We start from the raw sequence: 19,428 nt of genomic DNA, 5'->3' as shown, positions 1-19,428 counted from the left end.
GGTTATTGGGAGGACTGTGTGAGTTCATGCACACGAGGGCTTAGAACAAGGTCTGCACGTTACAAACACTCTGTCGATGTCGGCTATTTTTCCAGAGTGACTTTGACACGCATCCACTCAAATGAGCTAACATTTCCCTTGCAACTGACTCATTTAATGAGAATTAACTTTTTTCCAACATGTGAGATTCCACCTGCGTCCTCCACCGACAGCACAGCATCCTGTCTCTGCCCAGCGAGCCCCACAGCCCTGTGCTTTGATCTATGTCTGACGGGGCACTTAGGCTCACTTCTCACCATCGGCCTTGTACACATTCAACAGAGAAAAGAGTGAGGATACGGGAAGAAGGAAAGGGCAGGAGAGAGATTTTTCAGTTTATCAAGAGGAAACCCCAGGCTTGCTAATTGCTCTCTTCGGTCCCATAAATCATCCCATCTCCAGCATTTGGGTTTTACCCTGAATAATGTAATGCTCCAATTAGAGGTTTATGCATTTGAGTTGAGAAATCCATGACGTCATTTAGGCCACTCGGGCATAAGAAGGCCAAGCGGTGCTCACCTTTGTATTCCGCCAGGCACACGCACTCATAGCCATTAACGAGGTCCCTGCAGGTGGCGGCGTTCAGGCAAGGGGCAGAGAGGCACTCGTTATATTCCTCCTCACAGTAGAGGCCGTGGTAACCTGAAGGGCAGAGAAAAAGGCCTGTGGTCAAATGGGTTCCATTTAAATCCACGCTGGACCAGCTTACAAGAAAGGTGGCGGGGTCGGCATGGGAAGCACGGGACAGAAAGACGGGATTTCAGGAGTTGGGTCCCCTGGGGTATAATTGAAATGTGGCTTTCTGGGAAGGCTAGGAAGAGTGTGTTCTCATCACCCTTTTTCAGGATCCCAAGTATAAAAGGAATGATCCCATTTATCTACCAGAAGGTCTCATTACTACATTACTAGTGACCCAGAGACCGGGGTCACAGAGTACATTGGCTGTGGCCACAGGAGATAGGGATGATCACAGCGGGGCTGACAGCATGGAAAGAACAGCTCCTTTCAAAGATGTGGACCACTCCTCCAATCAGAAAGCCATATCTAGCAACTAAAGAGAATTTTATTAAAAGAGAAAGGGATCCATGTATTTCCTTTGCTCTTCAGGTCAAGAAGAAAGTCAGCTAAAAAGGCTTCACTGAAATTCCTGATAAAATGTGGGGTAATTCTTTTTAATTAATTTATTTTTTTTTAAGATTTTATTTATTTATTTGAGAGAGAGAGAATGAGAGAGAGAGAGAGCTTGAGAGGGGTAGGGCCAGAGGGAGAAGCAGACTCCCCGCTGAGCAGGGAGCCTGACGCGGGACTCGATCGCGGGACTCGATCCCGGGACTCGATCCCGGGACTCCAGGATCATGACCTGAGCCGAAGGCAGTCGCTCAACCAACTGAGCCACCCAGGCGCCCCAATTCTTTTTAATTTAAAATTGTGATTTGCTTGGGGCATCTGGGTGGCTCAGTTGGTTGAGCACCTGATTTCGGCTCAGGTCATGATCTCAGGGTCCTGGGATCGAGCCCCGCATTGGGCTCCGTGCTCCGCGGGGAATCTGCTTGTCCCTCTCTCTCTGCTCACTCTCTCAAATAAATAAAATCTTTAAAAAAAAATAAAAGAACTATTATCTCAATTATAATATTTTAAATTGTACTTTAAAATTCTAGTTGTTAAAAATAAGAGCAATGAAGAAAAAGAAACCAACAGTTTCCCAATAAAGACGGCTTTTACTCTGTTTGCAACACAGGTGTTTATTCTAAAGGACAAGAAGACAACATTCTTTGAGATTCACTCATGAATGTTACACTGTTTTTAACTTTCAAAAACATGCGTCAGTGCCAATTTGCAGTGAAACCGAGCCATTTTTTTTTCCTGGCCCTGTCCAAACAATGAGAAGCACGTGAGTGCTTTCAAAAATCACCCTGCCTGTGTTGGTTCTGAATTCAGATAAGCAGAAAAAATAAACCCTTGCTCAAATGAGAACTAGAACTACTAGTTTGTTTGGTTTTTTTCCCCAGCTTTCCAACTCATAGCCAACCCTCAAACTCAGAAAGTTCCATCAGGACATGCTAATGTGTTGAACTGTTTTGTTTCTCGTGCCTATCGCAAAAGTAGGTTAAGCCCCTATCTGCAGTATTAACGGAGTACTTTTTTTCAAGTTTGTTGCCATTTCAGTTGTTTCTGAACTGCCTTCCAAAATGAGGCAGTGATAATAGCCCCTCTGAGGAGACCTTGACCTACCTGAGACAAACAGGCCATGGTTTTCAATTCTTCCATCTTACCCTACTTTTTGTAATTTTAGGGAAGTATTTCCTATTTCCCTTCATCAGTATTTTGATCATCTAGATCAGAGTTTCTCAACTGACAGCAATTTTGCCCCCAGAATTTGGCAATGTTTGGAGACACTTTTGGTTGTCACAACTAGGGTGGAGGGGAAGGAGCCTGCCACTGGTATCTAGCATCAGGATGCTACTAAACATCCTGGGAGGCACGGGACAGCCCTCCATGACCGCTCCCCCCCCCAAAAAAAGATCCAGCTAAAATGCTAACAGAGTCAGATGGAGAACCCTGCTCTAGATTAAGGATCAGCAAACTGGCTCACAGGCCAAATCCATCCCGGTCTGGTTTTGTAAATAAAGTTTTATTGAGACACAGTCACACTCATCCATTCATGTATTGTCTATGGCTGTGTTCCCACTACAACGGCAGCCTGAGTAGTTGCAACAGAGACCATAGGGCCTGCGAAGCCCAAAATCCTTACTAGCTGGCCTCTTGGAGAACAAGTTTGCTGACTCCTGATCTGGGTTCAACAGAAAACCTTTCTTTTTTTTTTAAGATTTTATTTATTTATTTGAGAGAGAATGAGATAGAGAGCATGAGAGGGGGAGGATCAGAGGGAGAAGCAGACTCCCTGCTGAACAGGGAGCCCGATGCGGGACTCGATCCCGGGACTCCAGGATCATGACCTGAGCCGAAGGCAGTCGCTTAACCAACTGAGCCACCCAGGCGCCCCAGAAAACCTTTCTTTTTATGAGTTTTGGGCATTAACTCTTTATCGAATAGATGGCTTGCAAGCATTTTCTGCCATTCCAGAGTTGGCTTTTATTAAGCAATTTATTGCTTCCTCTGCTGTGTTGTTTTTTAGTTTTAGCCCCACTTGTCTATTTTTGCTTTTATTGTCTGTGCTTTTGTTATCATACCCAAGAAATCACTGCCAAGATCAATATTATGAAGGTTTTCCCCTACGTTTTCTTCTAGGAGTGTTACAGTTTCAGGTCTAACATTTAAGTCTTTAATCCATTTTGAGTTGCTTTTTGTGGAAGGTGTAAGAGAATACAAATAGCCAAGAGGTACGCAAGAAGATGCTCAACACCACCAATCAGCAGGGAAATGCAAATCAAAACCACAATGAGATATCACATCACACCTGTTAGAACAGACATTATAAACACACAGAGAGAGAGAGAGAGAGAAAACAGTAAGTGTTGGCAAGGATATGGAGAAATTGGAACCCTTGTACACTGCTGGTGGAAATGTGAAATGGCGCAACTGCTATGGAAAACAATACAGAGAATCCCCCCAAAATTAAAAATAGAACTATCATATGAATTATAATCCCATTTGTAGGATTTATCCAAAATAATGGAAAACAGGATCTCAAAGAGATATTTGCATTCCCATATTCATTGCAGCATTATTCACAATAGCCAAGAGGTAGAATCAACCAAAATGTCAATCAACGATGAATGGATAAAGAAAATGCAGTTTATACATACGATGGAATATTATTCAGCCCTTAAAAAAGGAAAGAAATCTTGTCATATGCTATAACATGGATGAACCTTGAGACTATAAGCTAAGTGAAATAAGCCAGTCACAGAAGGACAAATATTTCATGATTCCAGTTATATGAGGCATCTGAAGTAGTGAAACTCACAGAAGCAGAGTAGAATGGTGGTTGTCAGGGGCTGGGCGGGGGAGGGGAAAATGGGAAGTTGCTGTCAATGGATATAGAGTTCCAGTTTTGCAAAATGAAAATGTTCTAGAGATCTGCTGTATGACAATGTGCATATCATTAATAAAACTGTACTGTACCCTTAAAAATTTGTTAATAGGGTAGATTTCATGTTATGTGATTTTTCTCACAATTAAAAATTTTTTTTCATATAATATATTACCTACCTAACGAGTTCATTGTCTTTCGGCTTCTCAGTGTGGAGCAACAATCGCAAGGAGCATCTTTCCAATTCTATTTGCTCTCCTAACAGATCTTTTAAAAATCAGTTGGAAGAACAACAGATAACCCTACAAGCATCTTTGACCTCGTAATTGGGGTGTTATTTACATGGACAAAAATCAAAAGCAAGTTTCATGAAATCATTTGTAATTGTTTTCATTCTTTACAAACTGTATCATTCTCTTCTTCCACTAGTAACATGAAAAGCAAATGAGGAAGTTATTTTACAGAGATAATTAAGCTGGTGATGTTTTTCTTCCTTGGGGGAAAAGAAAAAGATAAAGGTTTCATATTCTGAAACTGTTTCTTCAGGGATGGTAACATTTCAACATCTTTATGGAAATGTCAAGGCAATCCTTACACTGGGTGCCAAAGAACCTAAATTGGACTGTTTGAATAAAAAGGCATTCCTTCCAAAAGAGAAGGCTTCTGTGAAAATGAGGCTGCCACCCCCTGCTAGTAATTAATTCGGGCAAACAAATTAGCTCAGGGCAGTATGCCCAGGGTCTAGGAAAATTAGGCTAGTCCAAAGAACTTTTTTAAATAAAACAAAAGATCAGAAGGGTGAGATCAGAGTGGCCCTTTCCAGGGCACCGATCTTCATCACCACCACTCCCATCTTTGCATGACTTGCTCCTGAATATTCGACTTCAATATTCCTTAAATTGACAGAACACAGTGTTCAACTGGACGTGAGGAGTGAGAGTGGTCAAGATGGCTGCCATGTTTAGGCTGAATGAGGGGATGATGTTGCCATTAACACGACTAAAGGAATATCAGGTTTTTGAGAAAGCTGACCAGTTGGATTTTGTTTAACTTAGGGCTCACTTAGGGAGGTCCAGGTGGCAGCTGGAAAAATAGACTTAAATAGTGTAGAAACAGCAATCTTGGGAATTTGTGGCCTTGAAGTGGTGCTGAAGTTTCATCAAAGAAATACTTTGGAGAGGAAAAAAGAAGGGATCGAGGTCAGATCTACATGGATGGGCAGGTGGAGAAGGAGAAACCAGATCAGGACACTGGAGATGGATAAGGCAAAGGAGAGGAGGAAAGGCCAAGGAGAGCAATGTCATGGGAGCCAGGGGAGGTAAGGAAATCAAGGAGGGCTGCTCAAAGGCTCTAAAGACTGAAAAATGACAGCTGGATTAGAAGATTAGAAAGTCAATGGAGGGGCGCCTGGGTGACTCAGTCAGTTAAGCGTCTGCCTTTGGCTCAGGTCATGATCTCAGGGTCCTGGGATCGAGCTCTGAATCAGGCTCCGCACTCAGTGGAGAGTCTGCTTGTCCCTCTGCCCCTCCTCTGCTTGGGCTCTCTCTCTCTCAAATAAGTAAATAAAATCTTTATTAAAAAAATCATAACTCTCAGTGGGAGGAAAACTGCCCTTCAGAGGTTGTTTTGAAAGTTGGGGGGAGGGGAGGAATTGCTTATCACACTGATTGGTGGATTCGACTGGAATTTAGTGGGTAGAGGCCAGAGATATTAACCATCGTGTAATGTCTGGGATACGCCTGCACAACCAAGGATGCCCTAGCATCTCTCATGACTTCTGTCTGTCCCATCAGAAATTCATGGAGGTGAAAACCCTGTTCGTAACCCTTCAGGACTAGAACCTAATAGCTTTACATGTACATTTGCATTTATAGTTTTTAAGATATGCTGAGTTTTCCTGGAATGTAACTACTGGGTAAATCAAGAGAAGATTGTACCGCGAGTTGTTCACCACTTGGGAAAATCACTTCACAAGAGCAATAGCTCTTGAAGAGCTTAAATCACCAACAAAGCACACCAGTATCAGTAAACTAAACAAAACAAGGCAAAAATCCCTGCTTCAGATAATTTTCTGACAACACTAGCTAAAGCTTCTCCCACCAGTTACTCATCATAACACTTAGTTGATTTCATGGCAACACTTATAACTGTCTGAAATCATATTTCAGCTTCTATTCTTGATTATTATTTCTCTTCCTCCACTAGAATATTAGCTTGAGGCTATGATTGCTGTGTTCACAGCTGTACCCACTGTGTCTGGCACAGAAAAGATGCTCAAAATAGCTGTTGAATCAGCACCCAAAGTGCCATTGATTAAGCCAACACACATCTAAGATGCGCCTACAATGTGCCAGGAGCTTCCAGGTTCTGTGGATACAAAGCTAAACAGCAGGTCTCTATCTGCAAGAAGCTTACAATCTAATAGCACATTAGTGCCATCTGCTTTATATCAGCCCCTTCACATGTGCTAACTGGTTTAATCCTCGTGACAACCCAGAATGATGGGCATGACTAGTCCCAATGTGTAGGTGAGGAATTAAGAGTCAAAGATAAAGAAACTTGCCCAAGGACACACAATCAACCCTGTGTTCTTCCTAGTTTCCCAAGAATGTCCCCAGAATGCATTACCTAGTGTACCAGTCTGCTAGGGCCGCCAAAACCAAACACCACAGCCTGGGGGCACTGAATGACAGAAATTTATTTTCTCACAGTTCTGGAAGCTGGAAATCCTAAATCAAGTTGTCAGCAAGTTTGGTTTCTCTCCCTGGCTTGTGGATGGCCACCTTCTCCCTGTGTCTTCTTTCCATGTGGCCTTGTCTCTGTAGGCACATCTCCCTGGTGTCTCAGACAGTTATGGAAAAACCACTTATATTGGTTTATAGCCCCATCCTTAGGACCTCATTGAACCTTAATTACCTCTTTGAAGGCACTTTCTCTAAATACAGTCGCACGGGGGGGGGGCGGCGCAGTTAGGACTTCAACATACGAATTTGGGAGAGACAAAATTCAGTCTATAACACCCAAAATCAGGGTTTCTCAACCATGACGGTCCTGACATTTTGGATCGATCATTCTTCATGGTTGGGAGCTGTCCGGTACATTGTAGGATGTTGAGCAGAATCCCTGGCCTCTACCCACCAGATTCCAGCAACCCACCTCTCCCCAGTTGTGACAACTCAAAGGTCTCCAGACATTGCCATATGGCCCCTGGAGAACATAAACCCCCTTTGAGAACCAACGTCCTAGATCCTTTTTATAACATGAGAACAACTTGAGGAGATTTGAGAATGTGTAGGTTTGAATTTTTCATTGTGAAGAGAGTAAATTCATTGAGAAAAAGGATTTTGGGGGCAGAACTGAGGGGTCCATCTGTGACTATGGGTTTAATATAATACTGGCCCCTGGGTGACTTCTTCCAGCCGTGAGAGAATATGGACACTTAGTTCATCTGGGGCTACCCAGATTCAAATACCAAATGAATGGAATAAAGAGATGAGAGAAGAGTAGGAGGTATAGGTTTCCAGTTATGGACTGAATAAGTCACAGGGATGAGAGGTACAGCACAGGGAATATAGTCAGTGATATTGTCATAGGGTTATATGGTGACCAATGATAGCTATAATTGTGGTGAGCACAGCATAATGTATAGACTTGTCAAATCACTATGTTGTACCCCTGAAATTAATGTAACATTGCATGTCAACTACATTTCAATAAAAATAAATAAGTAAACAGAGAGATAGATTAGATAGAAAGGTAGGTAGGTAGGTAGATAGATGATAGATAGATAGATAGATAGATAGATAGATAGATAGATAGATAGATAGATGATGTTAGATAGATGATAGATAGATAGATAGATAGACAGATAGATAGATAGACAGACAGATAGATGATAGATAGATGATAGATAGATGATAGATAGATAGATAGACAGATAGATAGGGAAAAGAGAGGAGAGAAGCCCCACCTGGTGATTTTTCAAGCTACTGAGAACCCCGTTGAATGTTCTGCCATTAGGTTGGAACTCCTCTGTGTCCTCCTGTGGAGACCAAGGTCCCATACTATTGACTGACTTCGCAAATGCACAGTGAGCCAGGATTCTACTCCCCAGGGTCTGACCTATTCTAGAATACCACAGCCACCTCCAGGTTTTATTCTGTCCATTGAAAGGCAAGGCTTTCTGCTGCCTTTTCTTTTTCTGCTCTCTCAATATTGTCCCAAGACAACATCACTTAAATATTCATCCTAACAGAAGAGAGGCTCTGGCCCCACACTGTGTCTACTCAACAGCTCTTTTCCCCCCTTGCCCATCACAGCTCACTCTGAAAAATCCCAAACTGGGGGCTCCAGTTGTAACCAGATGGCATCCGTACTCTGTATAACAAATTGGGGCAACTCCCCCATGGATACCACCCCTGCTGAGCTACCTGTGCTCCCCACTGCCTCAGAAAAAGCAAAGAGCTCCTCCAAAAACCAATGGTGATGTGTTCAGAACACCGGGGAGGCCACACTGCTCACTGCCCTCAGCGAAGGCCAAATTCAAGGTGAGAGCGAATTTGAAGTGTCTGCGGTTTTGTTTGTTTCTTGTTGTTGTTGTTTCACTTTAAGGTCAGACTGAAGTGAGTGGGGGAGAAGGGGAGTGGTTCCTTTAAGGGCATGTTGCAACTCAGAGGATGTTTCCTCTCATTTCACATTGAATGATAAAATGTGGAAGCCCAAGATCCCCTGATTCAAGTCTAGACCACTTCCTGAGAGTCAAATCTTCCAAACATTCTCTCATGGTAGTTAAAAATGTGGGCAAGAAGGAAAACAATCCTATTACATTAATATGATCGTCTGTGAGCTTTCAAATTCTCACTAAACTCACTGATGGCCAGAGAGCCCCTTCAGCAGCACGGAGTGATGGGCAATGCAATCATTTTACTGTGCTGAGAGCTTGGTTTCAGGGGGAGTGTGTGCCTGTGAGCTTGTGTCCACTGTATCACTCGCTCTGCTGATACGGTCACAATAGGAATCTTTTTAAGAACAGGAAAAAATATAGGTATGAATCCCTGCTCACATTAATCTTATCGGGTGTTCCAATGTTCTGTTCTAAACAGACGTGCTGATGTTCGCATCTGTACAGACTTCCATGGAGGAATTACATTCCTGTCACTCACGCACACACACACACACACACACACACGGAAAACGTCTGTAAATGGGAGGAAGCTGTGTAAGGAGACGGAGCCTTGCTGGCGTGTGGAACGCAGTGACTGCTCGTACTGCTTCTTTCTTTATTCCCTAATTTCTCATCCTTTCAGTGTTGGAGGCACCTGAGCCAGGGAGGAAATAGATGCGAAAAGACCCAAAGCAATCAATGTTTCCACGGCTGTGGTTCTTATAAACATTAAACTGGAAGGACCATACGTAGAGGCTGAATTAAAGTTTTAGACTCTCCAGCCTCCCTATTATTTATACGCTGCTGAGCCATCTACAGATTTGCACGTCCCTCCCTCGGCTTCAGGGAAAGATGGATAATGGAGAGCCGGCTGTAAATCATATCCTAACAGTTCATGCAACGAGTTTGTCTTCCCATCCCTGCAGGCTGCCAGTGCCTCTCCCAGTCATTTGGTGAAGGCTGACCATGTTCCGGGTCTCCTATTTGCCTCTTCGATTGATTCATTCTTTAATGCAACCTACAGCTATTAAGTGCCTCCCATGTGCTAGGCACAGTGTGGAAATAGATGTAATACCTCTACTAGGGGCATTTAAAGGAGACAGGCACTGAACAATCATCCAAATAAATGTGAAACCATAACTGGCTGAGTGTGAGCCAGGGGGGGATCTGGAGTGCCAGGGGGAAGGAGAAGCGGGAGAACTGGTCAGAGCCAAGCTCCAGGGAGGCTGCCCCGAGGAAGGGACAGTGAGCTGAGAGGTGGGTCGTGTGTAGGTAGCAACACACGATGGGAGGCGCGCTGGGAAGTTCAAGGCAGGAGAGGCAGGGTGTGCAGAAGTCCCACAGTGGGGGGGCCAGCCTGCTATAGCTCCTTCCAGATACAGACTGAGGTCTACGGAAGAGCAGAGGGCAGAGAATAAAGAGGCAGGCAGCCACCAGACCAGGTGATACCTTCAATGGAGTGGGGGACAGGGCGTGAAAACTCAGTTGCGCCTCTCAGAAAGATCACTCTGTCGGCAAATGGGGGCAAGACCCGCAAGAATCCATGTGGAGAAATCAGTGAAGAGGTATGGCAATCATCCCAGGGAAAACACGGCTGGGATGAGGGTGGAGGGTGGTGGCAGGGCCAGCTAGAGAGGAAATGTCAAGAGCCATTTAAAAAGGAAAACAGCGGGGCGCCTGGGTGGCTCAGTCATTAAGCGTCTGCCTTCGGCTTGGGTCATGATCCCAGGGTCCTGGGATCGAGCCCCGCATCGGGCTCCCCGCTCAGCAGGAAGCCTGCTTCTCCCTCTCCCACTCCCCCTGCTTGTGTTCCCTCTCTCGCTGTATCTCTCTGTCAAATAAATAAAATCTTTAAAAATAATAATAATTAAAAAAAATAAAAAGGAAAACAACACTTGTAAGAAATGGGATGTGGAGGGTGAGAAAGGGCGAGGATGAAGGTGAGTCCCAGCCTCCTGGCTTGTCTTAGCCAGAGATGCTGCTGACATTTACTGAACCCCCTTCCAGGGGCCAGTTTCTGTTCTAGGCACTTTCCAATACAACAGAATCTCATTCACATGGTGCGGCTGGAGCAGGGGATTGGGATGGAAAGCCGGCAAAACCACTTTCTAGAAGTAGATCTTAATCAAACAAAGTGAATTAACAGTTTCTCCCAGGGAAACGGAAGCAATATGAAGAAAAAACATCAGCTCATTTTAACGATCATCAGCGGAATTCTGACCATATTGACCAGGACTGAGGTAGGTACTGGAGAGGATCTATTTATTGCATGGTAGCTAAAAAGGAAAGGTTTGGGGTCAGAAGATGCAAGAAGCTGGGGGAGGGAGGAAGCAGAGAGAGAGGGAGAGCCGAAAGAGAAGAAGGAGTGGGGGAAGAAGAGATAGTGGAAGAGGGAGGAAGACAGGGACCCAGAATATCAAGGGGTAGACAGGGGAAAAGAGACACAGAGAAAGAACACCTTAAAAGACAGAGAGAAAGAGAAACTGGTGGAGACGAGATGGTTGTGGGTCCCCTGTGGAACCACACCGCCACCTGCTGTAACCACTGATGGACCTACCGTGGGCACTGCTTTCAAGAGTCACCGAGACAGTGGGGCGCTGGAGGGGGGAGTGATTTGAACATTTGAGTGAAGAGAGTCTCGCCTCTCAAGTTATCTTTTATTCTAATAAAATGGATTTGACACCACTTTCCTTCCACGAACGTCTTTTTGCCACCCAGTGTTAAGTGTTTACAGGTGGGGCGCTCGGGGCCATCCGGGTGTCACTGGCTCAATTGCCTTCACGTGACATCTTCCATCCAGGTAACTCAGGGGCGCCTGTGGCAACAGAAGGCACTCAGTCGTTATAAAAGCAGGGCCCCTGCCCCACCCCCAGGAGGACACGCACTAGACGTTTCACCTGAAGTGGCAACACCATCCAGCACCGTGCCCGGCATATAATACCTACTGAATACCTAGCAGCAGTGGCATGTGTCCCCCGGGGTCTGCCGACCACCGTGCAAACCGGATTTTAAAAGACAGCGAAGGTACTAGAATTCTGAAAGAGGTGCCGGCCTCGAATATACCGCAAAGGTACTAAAGCACCACAACCCCGAAGGGCACCTGCGTCCTGATCACAGCCCACTTCCTGGAAAAACACCAACGGTATACCAGCTCTGCAATTCCACAACTCATAGAGCCCAGATTTCCCAGTCAGATGCTCCAATACCTGGATTTTTCTAATAGGAAACAGAGTCTGTTTATATTTGGCTTTTTAAAAACCTACCCCTTTGCCTTCCCTCAGCCTCAACCCCTGAGACTCTCCTCTGCACTGGAGGTGGCCTCCTGCCAGGCAGTAACACCTTGACCTTCAGCTCAAACTTTGACCCCAAATTCTGTATTTTCTCTTTAACAGCGGGTCCGTTCTCTTCTCCCTTCCTTAGTACACAGGTTGGTGAATATAGAAGACACTCAGTCACAGTGAGTGAACTGAATTTACTAGAAGGATGGAATCACAGTGCAAAATAACCTTTGCATAAATAATTGCAGCAAGAGTTCTTTTCTTTGCAAATGTCTGATTTGGACAAATAATAAAAATGCCTGGGAGTAGGTCTCCCGAAATTGACAGTTTTTGTCAGGCAGAGAAATCAAAGGATTCTTTTTTATATTTATATTTTAAGTGTGCATATTCAAATTTTCTAATTTCCCACACTGAAAATATGTTACTTGTGTAACACAAAAAGAAAAGTATCACAGATGCTTTTATAGGTATTTTACTTGTATTGTCACAACTCCAAATCATGTTGCTGATTACCAAGGGAAATAATACCCGTGCTCTGTGTCTACAGTTGTTTGGACCAAAGGATAACTGGTAACATTAAGAAAAGGCTGACTTTATTAAGGGTGATTTTTAGGTGGAGGTGTGTATGGAGGGAAAAGATCCAGTCTTATTAGAAGAGAAGACTTTTTAAGACACAAGGAACAACCATCACAATAAGGTGCACTGCCAATAAATAAAACTCTTTTTTAAAGGAGCATTACATCTTTTAACAAGTAAAAAAAGAAAACCTTTGGAGATGTTAAAAATTCTGAAACATCTCTAGGTTTATTAATAGAGTGTAAATCATTAATTCACACACGAAGGGAAAAAATGCCTTAAATATACGGTAGAAAAGCAAACCACCACTGTCCTCTGAGTTCCATCCTTAAAAATAGTTAGCATTCTCCCCCAAACACACATTTAAGGACAAATGAAAGAATATATTGTAGATGACACAGGTGGATCGTGACGATGCTCAAGAACTCAACAGTAAGCCTGCCTAGATAGCAGCAACTGCAAACCGCTTAAACCTGTCCATCATCATCCTGGGGATTTTTCTATGTTGTCTAAGTGTTTCTAGAAGTCTTCTCTTGGATTTGCCTTCGGAACTAGGTCACAAACTAGTCACATGCAAAAATCAACCTCTTCGTAATTTTTTAGCTTTGTCTTTATGTATGTCTTTTTTTTTCATGATGCTTTTCGCCACTAGAGGGTGGATTCTACCTATGATCTATACCAGCTGAAAGAAGAAGGAGAAAACGTTACTCGGGAGTTTAACAAAGGAGGAGCAACAAAAAGAAATGTTTTACAAAAGGGAAATGCATGCACAAGGGGATGCAAATATGTAAAGAAGAAATATCATTTCCTTTACTAATAAAGCTTAACATTCATATATTTCTTTGCAGCTTACAAACTCGCCAGTATGTCCTCTAAACATATGGTAGCTACAGTTAAAATTAGCCTTTATAAAGTAGCCTGTTTTTCTTACTAACTCCCTATAGAAAGTAATTTTTTAAATACAAATTCTTCTGACACTATGATTAAAGCACTAAGATCCAAGATGAAATGTAATGACAAGATAATATTTTACAACTTTGTTTTTAAAGATCATTGTGGTGCGTGTTTCCTTATAAACAACAAATAAAATGTTTTTTTTCTGTTTTTTTGGTTTTGGGGTTTTTTAAAAGATTTCATTTATTTAGAGAGAGAGCACAAGCGAGAGAGAGAGAACACCAGTGGGGGAGGCAGAGGGAGAGGGAGAAGCAGACTCTCCACTGAGCAGGGAGCCCAACACGGGGCTCGATCCCAGGACCCCGGGATCATGACCTGAGCCAAAGGCAGATGCTTAACCGACTGAGCCACCCAGGTGCCCCATAAATAAAATGTTATAATGAAATATTCCTATGACCTCATCTGACTAGCACTAGTGTATAAATACACGTAAAAGTGGTGTGGTTTATTCGTGAGATGAGGAGAATGATGAAGAGATTTGGAAAAGAAAAGGTAGCCTCAAAGCCCTCACATTCTAGAGGTTGTTCAGCACGGATGGAATGCACCCAGGCTGACACAGGACCCCGCACGGGCAATGGGGAAGTGTTGGGGCGAAATCAAAGATTAGGGTTCTCTGACAGTACTTTGGAGAGAAAATAAATCTTAGATGATTATTTTCATGCGAGTATGTTAATGAACAAAGAAGAATTTCTTCTAAAGGTGAAAGTATAGGAAAGTTTTTTAAATGTTTCATTCCTTTTAATTTATTTCACAAATTGCTTAAATTTGATTTTAATTTACTTACTCAATTATCACCGAATATTCTTTGGAGGTGTTTGCCCTCGAAAGGGCTTGTGTCTGTTCATCACACTATACCAGTGGTTCTTGCCGTGCGGTCCTAAGATCGACAGCATCAGCATCACCTGGAAACTTGTTGGAAAAGCAAGTTCTCAGGCCCCAACCAAGACCTACTGACTCAGAAACTCTGTGGGTGGAGCCCAGAACTCTGATTTCATAAGCCCTTTATGTGATTCTAATGCACAGTGAAGTCTGAGAGCCACTGAGCTTTACAAAGCTCACACCTCGCACAACTTCTGATTCTCAGAAGGGCAGGAAGTGGTAGGAGTTATCTATGACAGGTGCCAGATAAGACACAGTAATATTTTTTAATATCTGTGGCTTGCGCTCATTGTATCAAAAAACCCACCACAAAGCATATAGTCAGAACATGTACCAGTCACAGGCATATAAATAAACCAACAGTGAAATGTGGTCAGATGACCTACCAACCATAGACACGTAGACTAAATGAAACTACACTCCTCTCTGATTTGCTCAAGGGAAGAAAACAATGCAAAAGAATCCCAAACTGACAGCAAATGCCAAATTTGAGGTGGGGGGAGGCTAAAATGAGGGAAGATAATAAGGGTACAGAAGTGGGCAAACATTTATTTCTCCCTGTAGGACTTGGAGTCATATATACCTAATCAGAATGTGGAAAAACAAGTCTAAATTTAGATTATTGAGTGCAGTTTTTCCCCATATCTCTGATCCAGCTTCCTAAACCCATAGAAAGAACATTTTGGATAAGAGAATACCATCAGAAAATGGTAGACAGAGCTCATAGAAACAGAGGGTAGAAGGGTGGTTTCCTGGGGCTAAGGAGATGTGGGTCAAAGGGTACAAACTTCCAGTTATAAGATTAACAAGTTCTGGGGATCTAATGTACAGCATGGTGATTAATTAATAATACTGTATTACATACTTGAAAATTGCTAAGAAAGTTGATCTAGAATGTTCTTACCACAAAAAGAACTGGTGATTCAGTGACGTGATGATGTAAATTATGCTATGGTGGTAATCGCTTTGCAATATGTAAGTGTATCAAATAAACACATTGTACATCCTAAATTTATACAACATTGTATATCAATTATATTTCAATAAGTCTGGGGAAAATTTTTTTGATTAAAAAGAAAAGCAAAAATGGCAGACAATCTACAATAATTTTTACAACCAAAACTTGAGAAACATGATCTGACAAAGTTATGCTGTTTCCGATGATAAAAGGGGGTCTCATGGATACATAGTTTAGTACCAAAGTAGATGTGTGATGGAAAACAAAACACTGTGATCAAGACTATTCCAGAAAATTCTGGTGCATGGAATCCACAATGCAGATGTAGATTTTTCTCCAGGTATATTTGCGTTCCCTCTCCTATCACTGAGGACATTCAAAGGCACAATACAAAGCAATCCTCTAGCCTCCCCTCTAGTCACGGTCATTCTCAAGTAAATATGCTGAATCCTTAAGACTGTTAAACACCAAGGAAATTTCTCATAGTCATTCATAAACATTTTTAGAAGCACACACTTCCCACTTGGCCACCATCCCTACAGGCTGTACACTCATAAGGGCTGAAGCTGACTCTTACAGTTATGATTTCAGCTGAAGAACTTCATGGAGATACCTCTTCGTGGTTTTGATTTGCATTTCCCTGATGATCAGTGATGTTGAGCATCTTTCCATGTGTCTGGTGACCATCTGTATGTCTTCTTCGAAAAAATGTCTATTCATGTCTTCTGTCCATTTTTTAATTGGATTATTCATTTTGGGGTGTTGAGTTTTCTAAGTTCTTTATACATTTTGGATACTAACCCTTTATCAGATATGTCATTTGCTAATATCTTCTCCCTTCCAATAGGTTACTTTCTAGTTTTATTGATTGTTTCTTTCACTGTGCAGAAGCTTTTTATTTTGATAAAGTCCCAATAGCTTATTTTTGCTTTTGTTTCCCTTGCCTCTGGAGACATAGTTAGAAAGATATTGTTATGGCCGATGTCGAAGAGGTTACTGCCTGTGTTCTTTTCTAGGATTTTTATGGTTTCATGTCTCACATTAAGGTCTTTAATCCATTTTGAATTTATCTTTGTGTATGGTGTAAGAAAGTGGTCCAGCTTCATTCTTTTGTATGTTTTCCCAGCACCATTTTTTGAAGAGACTGCCTTTTTCCCTTTGCAATTCTTTTATTACAGTGAGATACCACCTCACACCAGTCAGAATGGCTAAAATTAACAAGTCAGGAAACGACAGATGTTGGCGAGGATGCACAGAAAGGGGAACCCTCCTACACTGTTGGTGGGAATGCAAACTGGTGCAGCCACTCTGGAAAAGAATATGGAAGGTCCTCAAAATTTAAAAATAGAACTACTGTACGATCCAGCAATTGCACTACTAAGTATTTACCCAAAGAATGCAAAAATACTAACTCAAAGGGATACATGCACCCTGATGTTGATAGCATTACCTATACTAGCCAAATTATGGCAACAGCCCAAGTGTCCATCAACTGATGAATGGACAAAGAAGATGTGGTGTATATATACAATGGAATATTATTCAGCCATAAAAAGAATGAAATCTTGCCATTTGCAATGACATGGATCTAGCTAGAGAGTATTATGCTAAGCAAAATATGTCAGTTAGCGAAAGACTAATACCATATGATTTCACTCATATGTGGAATTTAAGAAACAGAAAAAGGAGCAAAGGGAAAAAAGAGAGAGAAAAGCAAACCAAGAAACAGACTCTTAACTATAGAGAACAAACTAATAGTTACCAATGGGGAGGTGGGGGGTGGGATGGGTTAAATAGGTGATGGGGCTTAAGGAGGACACTTGTTGTGATGAGCACCAGGTGATGTGTGGAAGTGTTGAATCACTACATTGTACACCTAAAACTAATATTACACTGTATGTTAACTAACTGGAATTTAAATTAAAACTTCTAAAAAATATGTAATGGCTACAGTTTTATATCTTATCCCTTGCACTTTCTCACATTAGAAATTCAAAATGAGAAACAGACACACATAAAATAGTTATTAATTAAGGGGGGGAAAAAGAACTTTGTGGAGAAAAGGACCCACCAGAACCGTACCTTGAGGCAACTGGATTATAAATTTCTTTTTTTTATTATTATTATTTTTAAAGATTTTTATTTATTTATTTGAGAGAGAGAATGAGAGAGAGAGAGCACATGAGAGGGGGGAGGGTCAGAGGGAGAAGCAGACCCCCTGCTGAGCAAGGAGCCCTATATGGGACTCGATTCCGGGACTCCAGGATCATGACCTGAGCCGAAGGCAGTCGCTTAACCAACTGAGCCACCCAGGCGCCCTGGATTATAAATTTCTAAATGCAAATGACCTGGAATCAGAACTCAATTATTTGAGTCAATCCTGAGTTCTGTTCCTATTGCCTCTACTAAGTGATCATTAAGATGCCTAAATATAGGGCACTTATTCATTTAAGAGGTTACAAAGCAGTGAAAAATCAAAAGTATAGATCCTGGTAGAGTATGAATATAAATAATCAAAAGTAGAAAATAAATTTCCTTGACATAAAGCAAAGACCAGGCTCCATCTACAGACTCGTGAAGAAATTCTGAAGGAAAGCAATTGTCTTGCAGACACTCCTTATCCCTTGGGTAGGCAAGTTCACTGGGACCTCAAACCATCGTAACTGCACGCTGCGTTTATTTTTCAACTATTCTCCTCAAATCTGCTCTTATAAATATATTAAAGTCATTCACATTCCTCACATATGTAGGTTTAAGATTATGGTAGATTACAGAAAAAAAAAAATGGCCACAAATTCTCTGTAGCTCCTCCCACTGGGAGAGTCTATGGACTTGACCTATGATATGTCCCTGCCAGTGAGACATTAGCAAACGTAACAGAAGAGGAAACTTTAAAGAATGTTTGTGCATTGTGCCTGTCCTCTCTTGCTGCTTTTGGAACCCAGCTGCCATGTGAACAAGCCCAGACTGGTCTGCTGGATGATGAGCAACATGTCGCCCAGAGGCCCCCATCATTCCAGCCAAGCGCCAGACACGTGCATGAGCACTGATTGCCATATGCCCTGGATGCCTTCGATGCCATTCCTTTTCATCTGGCTCTGGGGATGTCCCTGAAATGTTCTTTCCTCTTCACAGTTGGCTTTTGTTTTTTCATTCTTTGCCGGGAGAGAGCTCGGGTGTCCTACTCCTTCCCACGGGAGTGGCTTGGGGGCAGTGGTCTGTCGTCACTGTCCGTAGTGGAGGCACAGCTAGGCCCCAGAACCCCAGGGTTGGGGCCCCTGTGACAATGTGCTGTTGTAGGGGATGGTCTGAGATATAGGGTGACCGATGGCAGCCTGCATCCCGAGTCCCAAATAGACAACCCCAAAGGAGACGAGACTTGCCTGCATGTTCTACTTTGTTTTTTCCTGGCCTTTTAGCTTCCCTGTGCTTTTAAATTCTTTATTGATTTGGATTTGTCTAAAAACCTGTGGACAATGCCCTGTGTTTGTTCCATTGGTTTTCTATCACCGTCATTAATTTTCAATTTAAGGGCACATGATGGAAGTTGCTGCATATGTTGAGTGCTTTTATAAAATTGCTTCCATCTTAATGAAGATTCTGAGCCCCTAGGTGTGCCTGCAGTAGAGTGATGACCTCTTCTTTTATTCCAGCACATTGTCAACTCAAAGCACTTACTGATTTTGTGGAGCAGCGTGTCCTCTCCCGTGTCATCAGCTGCCTCCTTATGCAATACCACGGTGCGCCATCTAAAATCCCATATGGCTTTAGAGGGGTTGCCTGGAGAGACCGTTAGCTGTTTGGACTGAAGTCTTAATGATATGTTGATGGTGATCCGGATCATGTGTCATTTTTTTCAATACCAGATGGTTTCTGATGCTACAGATCAGAGCGAATGTCCGAAGTTTAATTCATTAGTAAAAGTATGTCTTTCGATGGGATAAGCCCAACTGAAAGGAAGTGTGGACTAAGGAATGTGTACCGCCTTGTGGTCTGGACTTTCAGATTCCAGTGATAAGAAAAAAGGTCGTATTGCTTCTAGGCACTGGGGCCCCCAGGAGTGAGAAGCACCACCCCTCAAGAGAGA

At 42.6% G+C, this 19,428-nt stretch overlaps 1 protein-coding gene across 1 annotated transcript in view; it reads right to left on the bottom strand.

Annotated features, from left to right (window-relative positions):
• Nucleotides 1–19,428, bottom strand: part of DNER (delta/notch like EGF repeat containing) — a 171,572-nt gene that overhangs the window by 35,313 nt on the left and 116,831 nt on the right. Inside the window, exon 8 of the mRNA XM_035006941.1 lies at nucleotides 559–681. Within this exon, the coding sequence (XP_034862832.1) occupies nucleotides 559–681 (123 nt within the window). The remainder of the gene's footprint in view (nucleotides 1–558; nucleotides 682–19,428) is intronic.

This window comes from Mirounga leonina, unplaced genomic scaffold (genome assembly GCF_011800145.1).
Source record: "Mirounga leonina isolate KUSES-001 unplaced genomic scaffold, KU_Mleo_1.0 Mir_151, whole genome shotgun sequence".
Lineage (NCBI taxonomy): Eukaryota > Metazoa > Chordata > Mammalia > Carnivora > Phocidae > Mirounga > Mirounga leonina.
Note: the sequence above shows the minus strand (reverse complement) of the source record. Positions and strands in the feature narration are given on the sequence as shown.